A 23,903-nucleotide genomic window follows, 5' to 3' on the forward strand; every position below is an offset into this window, starting at 1 on the left:
CGACTTTTATAATCCCAGTATTATTCCAATTTTGTTGTAATTAAAAAGTCGGATACTTTGCTAATTCCGTTATTGGTAATCACTACAAATATTCAGGAAAAAAATATATAAATAAAACTAACGGAATTCTCTGTTTCAGATGGAACGCGACCGCCGCAGACACCTGCAGAGAGAGAAACATGAACCTGAGGAGCTTCGCGATGCTCTTGCCTTGCGGAATATCCCTCTTCTCCGGTGTCGAGTTCGTGTGCTGCCCGAAACACCTGAAAGGTACGTAACGTACGTACATTCTCATATCATCATTCATTCATTCATCGACTGGCATGTATTGGAAGCGAATTCGTTTGCCTGTTAACCCTTTTCTTCTTAGTACCTTCGATTCAGCATATTCGACCGAAATTAATTTTTCATTTGCTTCTCGACATCGTTAAACGAATCGATATAAGAGGTAGTGATTTAATCCTAAAGAGCACCATTGAATTTCATGCCATCGAATCACAGTGAAAAGCATATCCACATTTGTTTTCCCTGTGCTTGCATACCAAAATTCAAATATCCATCTGATTAATTGAATACGATACGATGGGACAAGTCCTGGAGGGAAAGGGTTAACAGATGTCTCGAGGAGCTGCATGAATGAAAAGTGTAGCATGAGAACGCACCCTGTCACGAGTTTAACGCCACCTTTTCAAGTAGAATTCTGATACTAAAAATATTGTAAATTATTTAAATAGAATTTTTAAATGTTTAAAATTATACGTAAACACAATTTTTGTGCCATTCGCAGGCTTTCAGACTCGGTCAAGTATATTCTCGTTATTAGACTGCGGATCTTTATGCAAAATAAAATGATTGCAAACGTACCTACAAGAATCGAACCTAAGTTGGAATTTATTTTACTCTGCAAATGCTGTAATATGAACTTTCAATATTTTTTTGTTTTTTATAGTATTGCATAATGCGTGCATTTTGTAGTTTCCTGCACATTTAAATTTCATAGAAATTCACAGTCTACTCGTTACCAATCGTATCTCTCGATGAGCCAAGTTTCTAATCGAGGTAACAATTTTTGTCTCGCCATGAAAATTTTTGTTTTATCATGCGCTATTAGGTTTTCCAATGATAGGTTTTCCAACACTTGACGCACCCTAATGTAACACACCCTAATATTTTATATCTTTACGTGTTAGTCATAGATACATAAAATCCGTAATCTGACGTATTAAAATTGATCAAAAATATTAAATATTAAACAAACGCCAAAGGTGTCGACCTTCTTCACACACTAAAGGTGGTTACCTCTGTAAGTGTTCGTATGCCGAGTTTCCAGGTCGGCATTTATCGAGGTAAAAGAAACAACTAGGCGCCATTGCAATCGAATCCGGACGAAGGAAACGGTGGAGAAAAAAAAAACACGTGGCTCGATATTCGCGTCGTAAATAATGTACTTTGAAACGGTCTTTGTCATTTCGCGCCAGTACACGTTCTAATCGACTCCTTTTTTTTTCCACACGTCGATTATACATTCTAGGATCCATCCAGTCGTATAATACCATTGTAACGTTTCAACGGTTCCCCTCATTGTTCCATTAATCATCGATGTATGGCTTCAATGAAGTCACAAAGAGAGACTCGCGTTTCGTACGGTACCTCCGATGCGTTCGTTATTAACACATCGCTAACCGATCTGGTGGAGCCACAATGGCTGTTATACATCTGTGAACACGTTACCAGTGCAGGTATTATCACTCGGCCGAGAATATGTCTAAACGTAATCGCTGAGTTTAATTACAGAATACTGTTTTCTTATTTTTTGTTTTTAGATCGAGAGAGTAGCTCAAGGAAAACGTGGAGATGTTTCTCGAAGAGTGACGAAGTAATTATGAACACGTTGGTTGGCAAACCGATTCGCCCGACAATGTCTGCAGGCCTAAAATTTTGTCTCGAAACGATCAGAGACTATAGAATCTAACATTTGTCGTATTACTTATTTCTGTATTCTCATAAAAATTTACGAATTCTATCCCAATTTGATTTCGTCAACACTTAGCTATTAAAACGAATTGTTGAAGTTCCTTAGCGAAAAGCTCTGTCACCCATATATGGGTGACTTGGCGGCCAACGTGTTAAATAGTAAATAATTTGTCTGAGATTGGAAGAATTAAGGATAGCACAGGGAAAACGTGGAAATTTGTTCAAAAAGAGATGAAATGGTACTCGTGTATTTATATTCTTGGTATTGTTTATTACTCGAACCGAGAGTAGCTATAAATTTGACTACCATACAGTAAAAAATTTGTAATTGGAAGATTGGCATAGGAAAAACGCGGAAATTTGTTCAAAAAGATGTGAAAAGTTGGAAGTCAAGTATTAAAACGGTACGCATGAATGTATATTCACGCTGTCGTTTATTATGTAACGTATGCTTCTTTTATCTGCAAGTAAGGTGCAGTAGATAGTTTGGGCGTGAAGACCCTCAAGGCGCAAATGATCCGTTCAACGTGTGCGTGACACACGGTATATGTATGCAGGGTGCCGTAGCTCAGTGGTGCTCAAACTTAGCCTTTCCACTGTCTCCTCGATAAATAATCTTTCGATGAAATCCTTGATTGAATTACGATTAAATTCTTATTATTTTAGTAAACTTTAAAAAATGTTTAAACATAAAATCTATTCACAAAATAATTCACAAGAATGGATATATAAAATACATTCAAAATACATTTATTGAATAATACAAACATTACAAAGTCACATCGTAATAAATTTACTTTTATTGAATAATATTTAAAGAAAGCTATCCCATTACAAAGTCTCGTTACAAAACAAGAACTTTTATTATGCTCCACAGAAGCAGAGCGAAAAAGTGATGAATATTAAAAGCTTGAAACGTTGATGAAATTATAAAACCAGCAGAGATTATCCATGATAATGGAGGAAACATTATCACGAATAAAACAGCGAAATGAACCACACACACCTTCCACCACAAAAAAAAAAAAAAAGATTTATTTAATCCTCTATGGATTTATTATAAAATAATTTCACCTTTCTCGCAAAATGATCTGTTCGTCTTAATTATGTAATATCTTTGATAACCAACATCAATGTCGATAACGTTTGGCAGCACCATCAACCTGAAACATCAAAGTGAACGCCTCGCAAGGTGTCTGCAGAAACAAAAATTCGGTCCGTAGAAGGTTAAAAAATTTTAGAAATTTTCTCAGACATTTTCTTCGCAATTTTTCGCAATCATTCTTCCCTTTAACGCTCGAGTGTTTAAGGCTACAAAAAGCCAGGTATAATCGTGAAGAATCGAGAGCATCTTTCACCGCGGATAATCTAGATTCTACCAATTCCTCGGTACCGTAGAAAAATGTCCTCTCGTTTGTGCTATTTCCAATCGACTGTCGCCAATCCTCGAAGAGCGAGGGTGCATTAAGAAAGTGGGTATATTTCGATTCTCCCTTCCTAGCTTCTGGCAGCAGTTCACCCTCGTTGCTTCTGTCCTGCTCGCTCGTGCAATCAATAACGACCCGTCGACATTCTCCGACGACTGCGCAACGTAACGTTATGGCTTTCCCCCGTTCCTGCGCATCTTTTCTTGTCAATGGACGCGATGGGCAATACTTTACAGACGTGTCCAAATTAACCATCGCGCTCTCAAGCCTTTTTCCCTTACGTGGACTATGTAGAAATTGGGGAGAGGGAGACATTTTAAATTCGAGTAATAAGACAAATAATTATAGTTCCTATCTTGACTATTTCATGGCAATACTGGGCTCAACATTCAGGATGCCACATTATTCCCGAAGGGGGTTGTACACGTTTAATAAGAGTATGTGTTATTGTAGTTTCTCTTTTTTGGTATTATATAGTAACAATGTTTTCGGTATTTAGGGTGGCTCATAATTCACGAAGGGAGTTATAATATATGTAACAGGAATCTTTAATGCTGGTTTCTATTTTTTGTATTCTGTAGTAGCAGTGTTTTTGATATTCAGGGTGTCCTATAATTCACGAAGGAGGTTGTACTAATTTAAGAAGAGTCTCTAAGGCAAGTTCCTTGTTTTAGTATTTTGTATTTTACTCAGTCCTCTTCCTCCTGGACAAGTATTGTCCACTTGATTACTTCATTAGTCTCGTCGTCAGAATTCATTTCACCGCGTCTGTGTACGCGCAGGTGATAAAAACGCAACCCCGATACACTTGTCCGAGGGGTTGTACGGCATCCAGTTCGCAGTATATTCGATAGCGTTTCTGCGTAGCTCAGAATCAATAGGAATCACCGATGAATCACCGACAGCGTTACGACCACCCTCGCGCTCGACCAGACGCCACGCATGCTCCCCCATTTTATTCGTCTAACTTTTGCTAATACATTGGCGAAGAGAGCGCCCCTCGGTCTGCTTCAATGTTCCAGAAAATTAGCAGAAGAAACTACCCCGGCGCGTGTCTCTCGTGTGTCTCGAAATTGGAAAGCTTCTATTACCGTGTCTTCGACATCCTCCTTCCTCCACGTCTTAAAAGCTAACCCAGACCCTTTTGTTTTCAATTTCTTAGGTGTAGAAATTAATTGTGCACCTCTGGGATCGAATCATTCGTAACTCTACTGAAACGTAATTCTTCTAATCTAATTCTGTCTTTCGTTTTCAATTTCTTAGGCGTAGAGATTAAATTCTGCGCCTTTACTTGATAATTGGAATCAGACTGCAGATATTTATGCGCTATGTGACAAACGAAGGCATGGAGAAATGTATCAAAACGCGCACAAATACTGAAATATGCAATCAATTTTCTGTATCTATCAAAATGCGAATTTGGATGATCATGGTACTTGTAGAAGAATATTAATAAGCAAGCTATGTATATCGTCTGCTAAAATAAGTGTAATGTCCATCGGACTTTGAAGATTAGTATTTTAATTGTACCAATATGTATGTATCCGCTTGAAATAGAGATACAGATGATTGAATGTAAATCCACAGAATTTCTACGCTTGATATCTCAAAGCTAGAAGAACAACAGTTTCGTGAAATAATAAAGCAACGATCAGAAGGAATTCTGGGACATCAGGGTTTTTCCGTTCCCCCTGAATAAATTAATAACGTGAAAAAACAAGTACGCGTTTCAATTCTGACATCCACCCTGCGACACGCAAACTAACCCCGTTTGAATTGGGCACACCGTCCACGTTCCCGTGTTTATTCCAAGTCTTCGCTAATAAACTGTTTGTTTGCCCTAGGAGGTACTCGCCGTTACATTTTGTGTCTGCAACGTTATTTTTACGCGCCAGCTAAGCTTTAACGTTGCGCCGTACGGTTTTCAGCCTGACGATTTGTACAGATGACCGAGCAAAGCCTTCCTCCGCCTCCGTCGCCGTTGAAAGTGTACGTGGGAAGCCCCTTCGTGGCTGCTTCCGTTCCTTTCGTATCGTCGATCAAATCTTGATATCAGAGGGTGCCCTTACGCTGGTGAAACCTCCGTGTTCTTCGGGTTCTCAAAGCTTCCCGCGCGTATTCAAAGATTATATTGTTACTTTGATTTCTAAAATTATTGCCGTTCGTTTAGAAATATATATTAAGGCCGATCGCACACGGCGCAACCGATCAGTTTCAAACCATTCTAAAACTAGTATGCAACTAGTTTCAGCAACCGTGGATCTAGGTAAAATAAAGATAGCGAAGTAGGTAAAATAAAGAGTGTAAACGGTTTGCAACACTAATTTCAAATCGGTTGCGCCGTGTGCGATCGGTCTAAGAGATTGTTTATATAATATCAAGGATTCACTTTGCCTTTGTTCGGGACCTTTCGACCGATAATTTTGCCGAACTCGACCGTTTCGGTGATTACCGAAAGAGAACGAATTTAAATAGTCAGTCGTCGTAGAACCGTGGGCTCGAGTGATCGCTTCGCTCGAACGCGTGTATTTTAATTATCGCCTCATAAAACTTGAGTGTTTTGCAATTCCGTCAAATTCGTCGACGTGTTAACCCTTTATAGTTGATTGGTACTCCTCGTTACCGCTAAAGAAAGGGTGGGAATTTTGTATCTTTAACACGTTGAACGCCACGTCACCTATATATGGATGACAGAGCTTATCACTGAGGAACTTCAACGATTAATTTTAAGGACTGAGTGTTAATGAAAACGAATCTGGATAGAATTCGTAAATTTTTACAGGGATATAAAAATTGGTATTACGACAAATGATAGATTCTATAATTCCCAATAGTCTCGAAGCAAAATTTTAGTCTTGCACACATTTCCGTGCGAATCAGTGTGGCAATCAACGTGTTAAGTTTATGGTATACAACACCCAAGGAATCCTGCCCTATAAAGGGTTAAAGGTTCCAACGAGAGTTTCACCTCCATACAACTACTCGCGTGCACTTTGACGTAATACGTCTTCCGGTTCCCCCCATCGACATCGAGAAGTAACGACCGATACGCGCGATAGACGTACTAATTATTCTAAGAAAAAACTGCCAACACAACCGCCGCGTGACCCAGATAAAAGGATAGCACCAGGGAGGATACGCCAGGCGAAGCTTTTGTCTGCCTTTGCAGAACTCGAGAAGTCGGCTCATCAGCGTGTCTATTCTCGGAGAATGGAACATCTCGAGAACCTAGTTAGCCAAGACGGCTTGTCCTCTTCAACATAACAGAGACAAATTAGACTTTTTTCAGGGAGGGAAAGGGACGAGTTATATCGCGTCCCTTGCGAGGATTACACGCCATATCCACTGCACGCGGGTTACGAATTTTGCGATTCGAAGCCTCCCGTCCATGTTCGGTGTCGGCGCCTAAATACCCTCCAATCAGAGTCACGAAACAACACGTTAATTCTGTGATTTTCTAAGGTGAACTTACAAGGAGCCGCGAGCGATTAATATTTGAAAAAACGGAAAGTTTATTACAATTTAGATTTATATCGAGAAAATTCGAAGCAATTCTCAGGTGTATTCCTTCGCCTGTTACCATTTCTGAGATTTTTAACAGAATTTCACACAGTTTACATAGAAAGATACATCGCTATTCAAATAATAGATGAGTAGATGATTCAAATTTTCAACGTTCCAGTCACTTTAAATTTAAATACGTAAAAAGTTCGAACAGTGGAATACTTGGACATCGCTGATTCAGAAAATAGAGATTCCTTTGTAATTCCGTGTAATCTTGATAATCCTTTGTTTTCGCGCCGCAAGCGATTAACCGAAGGGTAATTTATATTATCAGCACAGAGAAGCTCTGTTTACTCTAAAAGGGCCGATTAACGATCCTTTGTCGAGCAAGTAGTTTTTATTTGCCACGCTCAAGTCCCTGAAAATCATTTCACCGCGACAAAATATGGAATTGGCATTTATTGTAAGCGTTATTTACTTTCTATTCGATTCGAAACTTTATTCCCGGATGTCCAGGCTCGAATTAAAAATATGAAGAAGTATCAAAGGTTACGTAAAGATACATTCAGGGAATTTTGAAAAGGTAACTAGTGCAAATATCGCGTAACTAAATACTGTTTAAATATCGTTCGTGTGAATGTTTGTTTATATGTATCATCATCATCCGTAAATACGTTATCGCATATAATTAGTCGTATGTGTCAGGAAATATGATTATCTGTGTATAAGTATAGCGAAAGGCTCTGTTCGATGGTAAATTGTAGTAAAATGCCAACAGCATGTCGCCAATATGTAAATAACTCTACAGCTCCAAAGTTAGACTTTGGTTTCCGTTGCGTATAGTAATTCATCTATCTTAACACCTCATTCCAGCATTTATTAACTGTAATTCTTTTATCCATTTACAGTTTCCCTTATTAACTACGACAGTTTCCAATCAGCAGGTAGGTCATCAACGCAACGCGTAGAAAGTCGTTCGCTCTTAGAGCCTAGAAATTCAACTACCCTTCCGGCAATCGTTTCGCTACCTTCTTAGTCTTTTCATTTCATTCTAGATCCTTTTAATAGTATGCTATTCGAAAAGAATAGCGCGAATATCGGATATCAATAACGCTTTGTTCATATTTCTTTAATTCCTTTTCAATACTCTTTAAATTTCTAATTTGCCAGGTAATCCGTCTGTCGTCTCATTGTTTCTCCATTTAGTCGCAATATTTCCAGGAATCGAGTCTCCATTAGGTCGTTACCCCATGAATAATGCAATATTTCCGAGGATCGTGCAGCGATGCAATGAAACTGACCGCGATCCACGCCTATCCATTCGGAATTTATACCAGCGATAATGAAAACTTTCTTTCAACCTCGAGTACACAATATTTACGAGTGTAAATCTAACATTTGTTTATCGCAAGAAGAATCGTGGAGTTTCTTCATCGACAGACTCGCGTAAATGGAACTCTTTCCGTATAGTATTTTTAACGCGACGGCTGCCAAGTTAAAACTTGTGAAAATCATTACAAAGTTAAAATTATGTCTCGAGACTATTGAAGATTAGATAAGTTAACATTATCGTAGCATAGAATTGTTTAACGTCGTCAAATTCACAAATCCTATCCAGATTTATTTTCATTATTGCCTCGCATTTGTAATTAATTTTTTTAATTACTTAACGAAAAGTTCTGTCACCCACTTCTGGGCGACGTGGCGACCAACGTTTTAATTAAAGTTTCATCACTAAAAATTCACATTAATCGTAGGGTATAAACGGAGAGTTATATAACTATATGCCAGGTCAACGAATTAAATGGAATCTTTCGCGTGAAAAATGTGAAGCGCGATGATAGACGTGTCGGTCCAATAAAAAAGGAAAATACGTTTTTCTCTGTGATTTGCAGAAAATGTGAAGCCCAAGAAGCCTATCGACTTGCCAATTCCGAAGGGTATGGACGACGAACTCGACGAGGACGAAGACGATCTCGATGACGAGGACGACCTTGACGCCGATACGGACGACGAAGATGATTCTGACGCAGACCCCGAGGACGTCCTCAGCGATCAGCCCGACGACGAAGAGAGCGACGAGGAGTACCTCGACGATTACGACACCACGACAAGGTATACTAATCACCGATTAATTATTAGTCCGTCTCGAAGTCTCGTGTTACTCGAGATAATACCTAAAATATTTATTATGAGCGACCAGCATTTCTCGGTATCGGCTACTACCGATAGCATAAAATTAAAATAAACGCATAAAAATTCGCAGTCTAATTACGGATGTTTGCTAAAGGGGTTAACATTTAATTTAAAATTGGTTGTTAAATCTTTAGAATGATTCCTTCTCAGTTTCACGCGGCACCTAGTAATTCGTAACGTTTGATGACGCAAGGTGTGTTTAATTTTGTTCAGTCGATTATCAACTACAATCTCAACGACGGAAAAACCTAAACAGGACGTAACTGCGATGCCATTGCCGGTTAGCACCAGCACGCAGCAGTCACCACAGTCGCAGAGCACACCGGATCCTTATCTGACGCACTTTGATCCCCGTTCCGAGCATCAGAGCTACAAACAAGCACAAATGAGGCTCGAGGAGGTGCACAAGGAGAAAGTGACAAAAGTAAGTGGGTAGTATTATCTAGCTCCCAAGGAACATCAAACAATTGTTACACGCCGATCTTGATGAAACTTTTGGTACACGGGTATTAAAAAGTAATATGACACGTATTTTTTATTACATCGAAATTGTATTAAACAAGTATTCGCAACTTTCAGGGTAGTTTTCACCCCTTGAATATTGGACAATAAATAGGATATATAATTAGGATATAAACAAAAAAGTACGCATGTAATATTTTTCAATTCTCTACCTGTGTACCAAATTTTTCTCAAAATCGTCGTGTAACGGACTCCATGTCTGTTTCATTTGCATTTTATTAAGCCATTCTATGAATGCGTGAGTATACTTGGTAGAACGCTCTATGAAAAAAACTTAGTGTTTTCTATAAAACGTGAATCGTGTTTCAAGAGACAGTTAACATCGCGCGGGATACCAGTGTCGAAATCTTTGTGCTACAACGTTTTCAGGTGATGAAGGATTGGAGTGATCTCGAGGAGAAGTATCAAGACATCCGTGCACACGATCCCGTTGCTGCTGACGCTTTCAAGCGATGGATGACGGTGCGATTCCAGGAGACTGTCGCCGCCCTGGAGGAAAGCGGTGCCGCAGAAAAACATCAGTTGAGTGCTATGCATCAACAGAGAGTGCAAGTATGTGATCCGATGGAATAAAATTGAGCAAAATAAGCAAACTTGTGGTCAGCGGTGAATGTACCAGTGCGATAGTTATTTATGAGTACGTAGCAGTGGTCGACGATATTCCTAATCCTGGGGACAGATATTTGAAAGTTGAAGTTGTTTACGACAGTGAAAATGTTGAAAGCTTAAGTTGTTCGCGAAGCGATGGTAAAGTTGAAACTATCTAAGAAGGAATGTTACGGTTGAATTTATTTATGAAAGTGAGAATGTTAAGAGAATAAAAGAGAAATTGCTACAGAAATAAACAACCGTTTTTCGTGAATATGGCCGTGATCACGACTCGATCTGTGGGTCGTAGGTTGCAGACCACTGGTATAAAGTTTACATGGTGAAGTACAATGTCTACCGTTGTCAATTTACAGGAGGCCGTCAAACAGAGGAACGAGGAAGCGATGTCGTGCTATACTGCTGCTCTGAATGAGAATCCTCCAAATGTACGTTATCCGAGCAAGCAAATATTTTAATTGCTATTTCATATACAGCATCCGATTTACGACTGTATAACGTATCGCGTCGTTACGTTTCCATTTAGATGCATCGCATTCAGAAGTGTCTGCAGAAGCTTCTCCGCGCTCTTCACAAAGACAGGCACCACACGATCGCTCGTTACAAACACTTGCTGGACAGCAGCTTGGAACAAGCCCAACGCGAGAAGCCAGCAACGTTGGAACACTTGGCGGAGATCGATAGAATCACCAACCAAAGCCTTTTGATGCTAGAACGGTAATATGCCGCCTAATACAGCGCAACGTCGATCGCAGAATTCGAAGCTGTAGACCTTGAAATTTCGAGCAGATCACGTTTTCTTCATTTATTTTTTTTTTTTGTTACATACAGAACAGTATTCATGGAAGATTTCGTTCCTTATATTTAGGTATCCTGATTTAAGCGCAAAAATTGGCCGGCTTATGGATGATTACGTTTTGGCCCTCAGGAGCAAAGATGAGACTCCTGGACTACTGCTCGCGATGACACGAGAAGCGGAAGCAGCTATTTTAGACAAATATCAGGCTGACGTCACCAGCAAACAGCAAGGTAACCTAGGAATTCGATACTATTTTACGAACGATATTTTTTATTAAAAGGTAACAAAACTAAGCAGCTTTAAAAAACGAACATTTTATTTTTAGAAAAAGAGCATCAGAAGCAACTCGAAAGAGCGCGTAAGGAGCAACGCAAAGCGGAACGCGGCGAATTACGTACCGAACAAGCGCAACAGGAAGAGAATGACTCGATAAACGACAACAAAGAACCTCAACAGCAACCAGAACAACCCTCGGCAGTAGCCGCTATGCACAGTGAGGGACTCGTTAGAGCAGCTCACAGCATGACTCATGATATTTCCCATTCCGAGCCGGTAAGGATAGCGAAAAATCCACTCAAAAATGATTCTCACGGAATAAATGTATTCGCGAATGTTTCTGTTCTCACCCCCTACTATACTCGCAGGGTTACTCGTTGAGAAGGGAAGCCTATCACAGGGAGAGTCGATCCGTCTATTTCACACTTGCGTTTGCTGGAATTGCACTTATGGCTGCTGCGGTAGTTGGCGTAGCAGTATTCAAGAGGCGCAGTGCGAGAAGCCCTCATAGTCAGGTACATCGTGGAGTAATATAAAATGCATGGAGTTTTTTTTTTTTTTTACTAATTGCAAATCACTTCAGGGTTTCATCGAGGTTGATCAAGCAGCTACACCGGAGGAGCGACACGTTGCAAACATGCAAATCAACGGATATGAAAATCCTACATACAAATACTTCGAGGTCAAAGAATAATCGAGTCACCTCGGTCTACAGAGTTTTATTTGAAACTGGTCTTAATTGTCCGTTCTCGCGTATGTCCTTCAAGAATCTCATAGTATTTTGTTAGTGTAAGATATCTTTCAGGTTCGAGGTTCTTCCGAAGATTCAAAGGTACTTATATAAATTTACATCTTAGTGATACGTGGAATAAAATCTGTCCATAGGGAGATAGGTATTGCAATACGGTATCATTAAGCGACGTCTCTTTATATAGCTCGCGACGTAATACAACCATACTTTATGCTCTATGATATGTATAAAGCAATGTTCATACTACATCTGATAGATAGAAACGATACGAGTTTTTACCCTACGAATACTACTCGTAACACCGTGATTATCTACGAGACAATGTGAAAGGGAAACAACACGCCAATGTGCCATATGGGAAACACGCAAAAATCGTCTTCGGAAGTATCTCATACACGTTGTTTTCGTTTCGTTGTCATACATGTTATTGAAAAGAAAAAGAAAAATAAGAAAAAACGCAGGAAGGAGCGCTCACAATAAGAAAAAAAAATATTAATAAAAAAAATCGTTACACGCTAACGTTACGCGATAATAACCTTCGGATCGGAAGGCTGTGGACTATGATCAGTTATAAATTCGTTGCTTCCGGCAGCAAAAAAAAAAAAAAAATGCGAATGCTTTCGAGAGAAACGTGTATGTCTCGTCAGCGACGCGTTCGATTAATGTGTGTGCTGTTGCGCTCTTTGCTGTATTTTTGTGTTCTAATATTTTTGGAGATAGTCAATGGCAATAAAGGTTACACAGCTTGAATAATACATGAAACGAAAAACACGATAGCAGCTGTAGCAGCAGAAAGGTATAATCCGACAAAGAAAAAAAAACCAAAAAGAAAAAAAAATGAAACCATATTACTAAGCACTACGCGAAACAACGTATATATATGCTGAAAACGCTCTTAAAATATCAGAACTGCAGTCAATGCACGTTCACCTTCGCGATGCAGCTGTTTTTCATCTCCGTTCGATTCCCACTGCCTGATTTTTTCAGCGACCTTTCAGTACTTAACGTCTACTTAGATTATACAACTTTATACTTAAGAAATTGAAAAAAAAAAAAATCGTGAACGTATCTAAGGTTAACGAAGAAGCAAGATATTTTATCATTCCATAAGAAAGTCCACTATCTTATCGAGGTGCTGTCCGAATGTATGAACGGAAAATATTCAGTAGCCTTGTTCGACTTGGCCGAGACGCCGTTCGTTTTAGAAACAAACGTATCGAAAAAAGTCACGCCGAGGCTGCCGAATAAGAGGAACAGTTAACAGGAGTTTTTTTGTGTGGCATTAGTACCTTCGATTTAGGTCGAATAAGTGGCGACTGTTGAAGCAAGCATTTACGTCCTCTTCTTTTTTCTCTCTCTCTTTTCTTTCGTTTCTGTATCATTTTCGTCTTTTTGTCGTTTACGTTTACTTTTTTTTTTTTTATCGAAAGATGGTTCATACAATAACTATCTTAGGATATTAATTATATATGATGACGATAATATATTACACGTTTAATGCTTATATATTTGTATATGGTCAAATGATAGTAGGCCGCACTTTAGCCAGGGTCGCGTGGGAAAGCACAGCTTTCACTTATTTTTCAATGAATATTGCACGATTCCATTAGACTGTATACAATTTATATCGAATCGACGGTATCGTGTACCCAGCTTGACAAGCGTCGTGTACGATTACAAACAATTTTAGCCGCGCAAGTATTAAGTTGATTAACGATTTAAGATGCTTTTCATTCTTATGGTTACGCGTAAGATTGCTCATCGTTTGTGAAAGTTGTACTCTCTACTAACCTATTAAGGTTACTTTGTTTTAATGCTAATTTTTTGCTAAAATAAATCAAGCGAATGCGCAAACCGAGGACAGTCAATATCCTTGGATTCCTAAGCGCACGTGAAGCAGCTGCCTTCCTGTTTAGCAAACATCACGACTGTTTGTCTCACGCAACTCCGGTGGAAGGATGAGCCGACGGAACACGCACAGGCACACACATTCGCGCATCGCTGAGTGTTAAAAATATTATTTTAGATATATTAAAAGAAAAAAAAAATGATAGCAATTAACTATATGTCTATGAATACAACAAAAGCATAGCATCAATGCGTTAATAATAATAATGATAATATAAATATCTATATATAAATATATATGTTCGTGTACGCGTGTGTGTGTGCGTGTGTAATATATGAACAATATACATATACATATACATGTACACCTATCAAATTAACTATACATTATGTACCTATAGCATATAGTCGTTGAAATGAGAAAAACATTAACATGTCGCGTATAAATCGGACTTGACACGGATTCACAGATGTTGAGGTCACTCTCGAAACTAGGAAAACGTTTCTTTCTTTCGGCGCGATGTCGTTCCGGTCTTTTTTAGTTCCTACCTATCGTAAAAAAAAAAAGAACAAAAGAGCAAAAGAACACAAAAATCGTATGCGAGCATACATGGTAATTGGCCTATGTTTGGCGGACGTGGTGTTCGTCATACGTTATATTCGTCGAATGGAACATAACGAGAACAGCGCCCGTAATAGTGCTTGCCTCAGATATGAGCAAAATTTATAATAAAAAAAAAAAAGCAAAGTAACGTAATCTATCAGCGACGTTTATTGCGTAGTCATACAGATCGATATCTAGTCTCTCGGCATGAAATGTAATATTCTAATTTTCCATTAACCCTGTATCGCAATCGATTAATAGATCTTTAAGTTCGATCGTTGATCCCTCTTTCTGAAAGGTAAAACGAAAATGTATCCATCGTAGGCTTCACGACGAACGGACAAAGATATTGTTCGTCTTTTATTCGTTACTCGAGAAATTTTCATTTAGATAAGAATTTTGCCTATCTCTGGCAAGGCATCACGAACTCCATCGATCTCGCGCTCGCATGATCCGCGAGATCTAGCGTTGGCGAGGAACACGTAAGCGCATGTATTTAACATAACCCCCATGATTACCGTCGACGTAAACATAATCTTCGCGAGAAATCGAAGAACGCTGCTTACTTCGACGACTATTCTGGGAAACCCAACGGTTGTAATCAGTATTAACGCGAAACGCCCCCCTCCTCCTCCCCCGCCCCCCTACCTCTTCGAAGCATATCAGTTTTAGTCAGTCTTAACTTCAAGATGCTGTGAATTTGCGTCGAGCCACCCTGTATAAGTTTAAGAATTGATTTTTGTAAAGAGGTAATAAATATTTACCGAGGTAATTAACTTAGCTTAAAGGAAGAAGAAGAAAGAAAAAAAAAAAGACACGCGAGAAGCCAGGAAACGGAAGAAAGGAACAAAAAATAAGAAAATAAATACGTCCTTTGCATAAGCGGTTTGGGATTTAGAAGTTGGCGAATGGGAATAATAACGGAACTAAACTTTATTTTTACAGTTCTCTCGGTATTTACAGCGACTGAAAAATATATATCCGTACGCTGCGAGAGGTAGTCCGTATTAAATGGCGATAATACGTGTACGAGCATAGTACATTAATAAACGAAATGTGTCGAAACTTACATTAGCGAATTAACGTAACTTTCGTGTATGTATTTTAGCGAAGATCAAGTGATCGATTAGGATACATAGACAGAATTCATGAGCAGATACAAGCGTCAAAGAGATAAAAGTATTCGCGTAGTATCTTTTTTTATATATATATATATATTAATGGACTTTATCACGTACCATGGCTTACAATCACTTGAGCATCGATATGACTAGAGTATTTTTCACGTTTTTCGTAACTATACTTTCCCATGTATTCTATTCTACAGGGTGTCCCAAAAATGTTGTTGTAACACCTTGAAAGAGGTTGGGATTTTTGGGAAACCCTGTATATATTGCAACGAGTTATCGAATCTAAACGAAGTTTATGTTAACGCAGTAAGTCACGACGCATCTGATCGTTAAACAATGCTCTGTACGCGAAGAATATCGCCATTCGACGCAGAATTCTTCGCGGTGTACGAGCGTATCTTTTTTCGGACACTGTACATCGATTCTTATGATTCTATCGATTCCACGTCTTTGACGAACGTTGAGCGCAGCCACTGAACTATACCGTATAGTCGTGTAGGTCACTCGCACGCCACCGATGAAACGCGAGAGTGTGCCCCAAAAAATTTTGTGTGCAATATATTGGCATTGGTGTATGTAAGCCTACACATCGCTGTATAATTATATAGTTGTCGATCTTGTACGCCCAAGCGCTCGTCGTGGTCTTTAGACAAAGCGGTTTTAATGCGAAATCAAAGTTCTGTCCGACGTCGGCGACGATTGTTCTAGTCAATAATTACTCGATGTTAGTCATTTTTATCTGTCGGATTTACTTTCGGCTCTGGGATTGATCGGTTTTAGTCGGCGTCTGCGTTTGATAAAAAATTTGACATTTTACAAATAACGATCGGTTAATCGAAGAAAAACAAACACGACGGAAATCGAAATGCAGCTTGGATCGTAAAGGAAGGCGGGGCGGCGCCCCCCCCCCCCCCCCGGCGATGTGATGAATGCATATATGGACTATTCGGTTGTTTTGAATCCGTAGGATTGGTTGAATCACGCGTTTCGCTATAGAACGCTTCTGCGATCGTTCTTCGACGTGTAGAAAAAAAGAGTTACTTAAAATCGGAGGATAAAACCTAACCAGCTCCCCCGTATCCCTCTTTCTCCATCACGAAGTATTTCTCCTCGCCACTCACAAATTTTATCACATTATTACACTCCGTGAAAGAACGTATATTGTGTTTGTGGATATATGTAATTTTACTTATCAATAAAGAAATTACAAAGGTCCGCTTGCGTACAGTGACTTCTCATCGTGCTCGCGGAGCAGACGTCATTGTGCGCTGATCGGCGTCGAACTTTTTACGTATTCGCTGATTTCTTACGGGAGCAATGTAATTACTTAATTTTTACGAGATATTACGAATTTATTGTAAAATTGGCTTAATTTACGAGTGTTTCTCGTTAATGTCGAATCGGTGAATTGGAAGAGCGAGGCCTCTGGACTCTGGGCTATTGCTCTCGCAATCAGTGCGATAAGAAACTTCACTTTCGCTCGTGCAAAATTCTCCCTCTATACTTTTAATTATTCATTAATGAAAATTAAAATCCGGTGTACTGCTTTGTCCGTAGCAAGAGCGAGGCTTCAGGGTGTTCTGGTAAGAGAAACGAACGAAACAGTGAGTCAACAAAGCATTTTAGAATTCTTCTATTTGGAAGTACGTATTAGGTTGTCCGAAAAGTTTCTTTCGCTTTATTAATAAGTAATACATGCACAATAGCTTATGTTTTATGTTACATTATTGAATCGTGCACAATTCAGTAATGTAACATAAAACATAAATTTTTTTTTTTTTTTATATTAAAGTTTCGAGTCGCATTAACAACTCTGGTCATGAGCGACTTTATACATTTACATTTAACATCATGTATAATTTTATGTTGTGCTGCTCGATGGGACTACAGTGTGTTTATTTACATGTACAAACTTATGTTATCTGTGATTTTACAATTTGTTATAGATTTTCGTTTCTTTTAGGAATACAATCAAGTTTTTGATATTGTCCCGAGAGTTCATTATTTCATTTATATTGTTTTGAATCTTGTGCATGTATTACTTATTAATAAAGCGAAAGAAACTTTCGGGACAACCTAGTATTTCCAAATAAGAGAATTTAAAAGTTCTCTCCTAAATTTTCAATCGAGCAAATAATTTTAATTATCCGCTAACGAAAGTTAAAACTCCGTTATGAAAGAATTGTTGTTGAGAAAATGTTTGTTTCACAGTGGAATCGACGTTCAAACAAAACAACAGTTACGAACGCAAAGTGAAACTAATTTGCAACGAGGGCACGTTTCCGTATAACGTTACTTTGTTTCTCCGTGAGTCATAAACAGATGGTGTTTACATGCGACCGAAAAATGTGTAAGCATACGCAAATCGATGATAAAATTTCTAATAAGAGATACACTTCCTTCTAACGATAGTTCAGTTATGTCCTCGCTATTGACATCATTAAACGCGATTATGGAATTTTGATTGTCGTTACTTTTCGTTAGTCTGACGTGATGTAATTCGTAATATTTGTATTTCGTTACTCTTTTAACGATAACCGCGAACAGTAAAACATTGAAGTACACTCGTATCTGGTAAGTATTTTTATTGATATCGATAATAAAATTGTTTATTTCATTAACATACTCCCTCGCCCCCCCCTCTCTCTCTCTCTCTCTCTCTCTCTCTCTCTAATTGATATTGTTATCGTTGTAATTGGTATTACTATCAATTAAATGCCAGAGTTTGTAAGCATTTGAGAGATTGACTGTAATCGACTTTAGTAAGTCATTGTACCATAAAAATTAACTGGCATGTAACAGGAAAATGTCTCGTTTAAAATACTGTGTATATACATATAGTTTTACGTATCTGAACGTATAAAATTTCTATCTGATTTTATTGGAAATTTACGTCAAGGCTATACTTTAAATAGTTTGAGGTAATTCGTTACAGTTCGTTACTCGAAAACACGGGAATGTCGATAACATTTAATTTGTAAATAGCGCGTGGGTATTGTTAGAAAAGATAACGATATCGATCGGAATAACAATATGGCGACTACGATAGATCCGTAAGAAATGTCAAACGGAAAATAAAAATTGACGGACAATGACGACAACGATTTATACGAGAATCTTGTTATTAACGAGCATGATGTAGCCTAAATACCTAAAGTGACAGTTATGAATCGTTTGGAAGTGAAGTGTATATCGCAAATTTGTTAACCTTATTCGCACTAACTAGCATCATGAACTTTAAAGGTAATTGATACTGTTTACAAGCCACGAATACATCCTTTTTATCGATTATATCGATGATAGATCAGATGTCCATTAGTAACAACAATATCCACGATGCCAGTCCAGTCTGTTTTCAAATGTCAATATGATAAACAACTCTTGTTTTTGTCCACTAGTGATATCATAATTTAATGTTACAGATTCTACAGTCATCCTCAATTGTAAAATAGCTAGTTAAAAATTTACTATTAAACGGTTAAACGAGATACGGTTCAGATGTCTTTCAATGATGACTTTGATAAACCGTTTGAGAACTGTGAACCCCTTCAATGGGGAGCATTACGGGAATTATGCAATGCTAACGCAGAATACTTTATGTCTCATCAAGACGAAAATGCTGTTAGAATTAGAGCTGCGCTATTGGCGATGTTGGATCACTTAAAGCGATTACTACCGCTATATAAAGAAATTAATAGGATCGCGTCGATGTTTGACTTTAATGCAGAAACTCCTGGTAATGGATATAGAAGTTTTCTAGTCTTGGTAGATAAATGTATCATACACTCGCGTGCAATCTGTCATCAAATATATTGTCAAAAGGACTCTATATTTTTTCGCAAAAGCTCTCATGCAAGGTAATTATTATATTTCTATCTGTTTCATAAATCGTTAAATATTTTAATCGACGTTGAATATTTTTATATTGACATACGCAAATATTTTTAGGGAAATAGAAGCTTGTTTGCAATTGATAGCGTCCTTGTGCACTTGCTTGGAGCACTTGAAAACCCTGTATTCGTGGAGCGAGGAAACAAACGATGGAAAACCGTCTCTTTTTATAAATCATGAACATAATCTCCATGAAATTTTACATGAAGTAGATAGTATTAATCAGTATTGTTTTTATGGAAGATGTTTAGGATTTCAGGTATTTATAAAAACAATTACTTGTGATCTTACATAACTTTAAATAATTTTTAACCACAATTACTAATTTTAGTTTCACGACAACTTAAAACCTATTTTAAAAACTATTTTGGTTTGTATGGCTACATTTAGCGAAGCATTTTATGCTAATGGAACATTGTTGGCACGATGTACTAATTCCGTCAAATACATGTTAGACCCTGAGACAAGGGCACGCCGTTTCGTAGACGTGTCACGACGTGCCGATATATCTTTCTGTCAAGCCTTTTGGTTTCTTAACGAGACTGGTAAGTTACTCTGACATCTACCGATAACAACAAATACTTTTAATCATTAAGCACTACATTCTATCGCTATGTTGATGTATCCTATAAATTGTATTTGTTAGATATTGTACGCAAATTACCATCTATAACATCACCATCGTTGGTAATAAATCAAATAATTTCTATTCCGCCCGAAGAATTGATGCTTTCCGCGTTAGATGGGACAACAGTGTCAATTCCAATACCCAATAGTCATATTGGGAAGAAGCCTATACATGTTAGATTACTAAGCTCCAAACGCCGTCTGGGAATGGTAAGCAAATAATGAATTTATTAAAATTAATCACTTGTTATACGTTTTCTCGTCTAACAATAAGTAATTATTTAAAGGTTCCTTGGAATAATGTCCAACTATCGTTGATATAGGCTACATTTTCAAACATTGTTTCCATCCCTGTATTTCTTTTATTTAAATAGAAATTTTTGTGAAACATCGGTTTCACTCCTGTGCAATACATGCTTTTCTCAGGTTGGTTCAGGTGGAGTAGGAGGAGAGCTGCTCGGATTGTCAAATGAACTGATAATTCATTGTCACGGTGGAGGTTTCGTAGCGCAAACTTCGCTATCTCATGAAACATACTTAATCTCCTGGGCTACAAGCCTCGGTATACCCATTTTAAGCATCGATTACAGTTTAGCTCCTGAAGCTCCATTCCCCCGTGCATTGGAAGAAGTGTTGTACGCATATGCATGGGCTTTAAATCATGCGAGTACTTTACTTGGGAGTACAATACAAAAGATACTTCTTGTGGGTAAGACGTGACGCATAGCTTTACTTTTTTGTTGTGTCGATTTTATAATATATACGTATGTATTGGTAAATATAACATTCTTCTCCAGGTGATTCTGCTGGGGCTAACTTAAATTTGGGAGTTACTTTGAAGTGCATACAAATGAATATCAGGAAACCAGATGGAATATTTATGGCGTACTCACCAGTACTTGTCGATTTTGTATTGTCACCGTCACGATTACTTTGTCTCACAGATCCATTACTACCCATGGGATTCCTTATACGTTGCTTAAAAGCATATGCAGCTTCTTCGGATAACAAAAAATCTTCGAGGTAAATCTCAGAAACTCTATCTGTGACTTTGTTAAGTTTTAAACGAGATTTTACATTTATTGGGTTTTCAGAGAGAAAGAAACTGATGTCGCTGAATGTATGAAATCAGATACAGAATCTTTTGCGGAAGTAAGCGAGAGCGACTTAATAGCATTAGCTCTCAGTCCTAATGGGGATGAAACAAACGATGCACATAAATTGGCGTCGTTGCCATCCGATACTACGTTAAATTCTGTTAGTCTAACAGAAGCCGATGGTAAGGAATGGATATGAACAAATGTTTAATTATTTAATTCTGATTAATTTATTAATAACATTGTTTAACATAATAGGAACGGAACATCCTGTGGAACAAGGAAAATCTCAAGAGTATATTAACAGATTTTTAGAATTATATCGAAATTCTGGTACAAATGCTGCGGCGTATATTGGAAGCGATACTGTTAGCATGGACAATAATATTTCAGGAAATGGCAAATCTTGGTCATTGTTTGGTTGGTCTCTTAGAGGAAGACACAAACAGTCCAGAGAGCTCGACATAGAAACTGTGAAAAGTCCTTTGGAAGAATTTACATTTACCGTGCCCAAGGATCCATTTATAAGTCCTTATCTCGCACCAGATAATCTCTTATCACAATTACCACCTGTTAAAATGCTGGTAAAATCTCGAATCTTTAACTTCATACACAGAATAACATTCTGTTTTTTGCAAGCTACCAATACTGAACATAAAATACTGAATACCAAAATTTTACTTTAGACAATGGAGCTCGATCCGTGCCTCGATGATTCTGTCATGTTTGCAAGAAAACTTCAATTGCTTGGTGTACTAGTCACGCTTGATATATTACCCGGTTTACCGCACGGATTTCTTAACTTATCACCGGTAAGAAAATCTCTCTTAGCAAATGAGTGTTATAAGAATGTATTATATCATGTTGAATTGCACGATTTTAATTTACAGATGTCAAAAGAAGCTAGTGAAGGATCAGATATATGTGTCAAGAAAATAAAAGAGCTACTAGCATTATAATTATATGCATATAGCAAATATTTATTAAAGCATAAATGTTAAATATGTGGGAACAAAAAAGTTTCTTTGCTGCTGTTTATGTTTAGATATAATTTATAATTACTTTTTTTAAATGGAGATTAACTGCGACAACTTGAAATATTAAAAAGTTTTATTTAAAGTTAATCGTTACGCTACGTTTACACCAAGTTTATTGAATTTAATCACATGTTCCGTAATGATATTTTATACAATGTATTTAATGTTATATTTCTTCGTCCGTAACAACAGTTGTTTTTATAATAAATTCAATTAAATGTAAAAAAAATTCTTAAACAGATCAAATGTACAAACAATTATGCTTACAAAATATAATAATTAAATTTATTATTTAATTTGAATTGTCGCCAATTTAACATAGGCAAACGGACAAGACACCTCTGCGCCAACGATGTAGCAACCGGGCCTACAAACTGGTTAACACCGGTTGATATCTAACAGGGGCATACTCGCGCCTACTTGATGACAACACATTTTGCTGTGGTATTAATGTTTTCACGAATTATTTTTTCGATGAATCCAACGAGCCTTCGAATCAACCTGTCACGACATGTCACGCGGTTGTTGTTCGCCCTTGCCCCACTCTTCTTCGATAGCGAGCCCCGACTCGCAAACTTTGTTTTCATTGATTTTCACGGTTTCGTACTTAATATTAAGCTCGTTGCTCTACGTAGAGTATGCATCAACGTATGCATACTCTATGTAGAGGGAGATCGAAGGAACTTTGATTCCTTCTATCTCCGGGTCTCCAGTCGCAGCAACCTCCACGTGGTGAGACCTGGTAATCGGTATTATTCGTGACGAACAATCATTCGTCGCGAGTAATAGCGAGAGCTAATGGCTGTGAACTTGTAATAAGATCTTTAGATATAAAAAGTGCAAAGTGTAAAGTGTAAAATGTAAAGTGAGAATAGATTCAGATTAGGCAGGAATATAATTAGTTTTCAGAAAAATTCATTTGTATAAATTATGTATTAACATTGATATATTTTTATTGCAAAATGGTAGTCAATTTTCACAACAATTTCTATATTTAAACTATAGATCAAACTACGAAATACGTGTTTTCTGAAATGTTGTTTTCTTGCATTACATAAAATTATCCTATTTGTAATGTACTTGCATTTTGTGCGAAATGGAATCATTAAACCCGTATAATCTAAGAATTGTAAAAATTGTATATCGTTTCTAATAAAACAAAGGTGTGTATTATAAGTGTTGATATTCAATTCTTTACATTTCCTTTACACTTCCTGACATTTCCTGACAGCTCCTAATACACACTAACAACTCCTACCACCCTCTAACACCTTCAAACACTCTCTATCGTCTCCAAACACCTCCCAACGCCCCACTAATATCTCTTAACAACTCCTAAGGGCTCCAGACAGTTCCCTTTATTTCTCTTCAATTTGTAGAATGTTTCCTATTAATTTTCCTCCTTTCCCTGACACATCTCTTCGCTCTTCATGAGAATTAAAAGTCATGCCAAATTTTTATTCTGGTATCAGGCGAATATGATATGTCAGGAGGTGGCACGTTTGCGCCTACGGACAGGCAACCGGTCCGACAGATCTGTCAATTCGGGTTGCCTAATTCAAGGGGCCACTTTTCTGTACATTTCGGAATTCTGGCCGATTTTGCATTTTGGTA

General features: G+C 37.9%; 2 protein-coding genes across 9 annotated transcripts in view; both read left to right on the plus strand.

Moving 5' to 3' along the window:
• The window catches only part of LOC128895504 (amyloid-beta-like protein), a 39,624-nt gene extending 24,998 nt beyond the window's left edge, over positions 1–14,626 (plus strand). The window contains exons 6-16 of one of the 6 annotated variants that reach the window (XM_054158151.1): positions 140–270; positions 7,814–7,849; positions 8,801–9,020; positions 9,315–9,525; positions 9,993–10,175; positions 10,586–10,657; positions 10,756–10,946; positions 11,098–11,258; positions 11,354–11,580; positions 11,673–11,819; positions 11,888–14,626. In XM_054158151.1, the coding sequence (XP_054014126.1) occupies positions 140–270; positions 7,814–7,849; positions 8,801–9,020; positions 9,315–9,525; positions 9,993–10,175; positions 10,586–10,657; positions 10,756–10,946; positions 11,098–11,258; positions 11,354–11,580; positions 11,673–11,819; positions 11,888–11,998 (1,690 nt within the window). In that variant the 3' untranslated portion in view covers positions 11,999–14,626. Of the gene's footprint in view, positions 1–139; positions 271–7,813; positions 7,850–8,800; positions 9,021–9,314; positions 9,526–9,992; positions 10,176–10,582; positions 10,658–10,755; positions 10,947–11,097; positions 11,259–11,353; positions 11,581–11,672; positions 11,820–11,887 lie in introns of all 6 variants that reach the window. The other 5 variants (XM_054158155.1, XM_054158153.1, XM_054158152.1 and 2 more) reach the window with 5 other exon arrangements.
• A 1,917-nt stretch (positions 14,627–16,543) lies between these two features.
• Positions 16,544–22,578, plus strand: LOC128895506 (hormone-sensitive lipase). 3 transcript variants are annotated; one of them, XM_054158159.1, is made up of 12 exons: positions 16,544–17,220; positions 17,849–17,987; positions 19,060–19,494; positions 19,586–19,787; positions 19,860–20,073; positions 20,175–20,365; positions 20,582–20,864; positions 20,953–21,178; positions 21,250–21,434; positions 21,511–21,836; positions 21,939–22,064; positions 22,143–22,578. In XM_054158159.1, exons 3-12 carry the CDS (start codon positions 19,136–19,138, stop codon positions 22,209–22,211), a joined length of 2,181 nt encoding a protein of 726 aa, XP_054014134.1. In that variant the 5' UTR covers positions 16,544–17,220; positions 17,849–17,987; positions 19,060–19,135; the 3' UTR covers positions 22,212–22,578. The 3 variants fall into 3 exon arrangements, with proteins under 3 accessions (XP_054014134.1, XP_054014135.1, XP_054014133.1); XM_054158160.1 differs by lacking the exons at positions 16,544–17,220; positions 17,849–17,987 and adding an exon at positions 18,025–18,211; XM_054158158.1 differs by lacking the exons at positions 16,544–17,220; positions 17,849–17,987 and adding an exon at positions 18,646–18,880.
• Positions 22,579–23,903: the final 1,325 nt, after the last annotated feature.

Source organism: Hylaeus anthracinus, unplaced genomic scaffold, assembly GCF_026225885.1.
Source record: "Hylaeus anthracinus isolate JK02 unplaced genomic scaffold, UHH_iyHylAnth1.0_haploid 5, whole genome shotgun sequence".
NCBI classification, from domain to species: domain Eukaryota; kingdom Metazoa; phylum Arthropoda; class Insecta; order Hymenoptera; family Colletidae; genus Hylaeus; species Hylaeus anthracinus.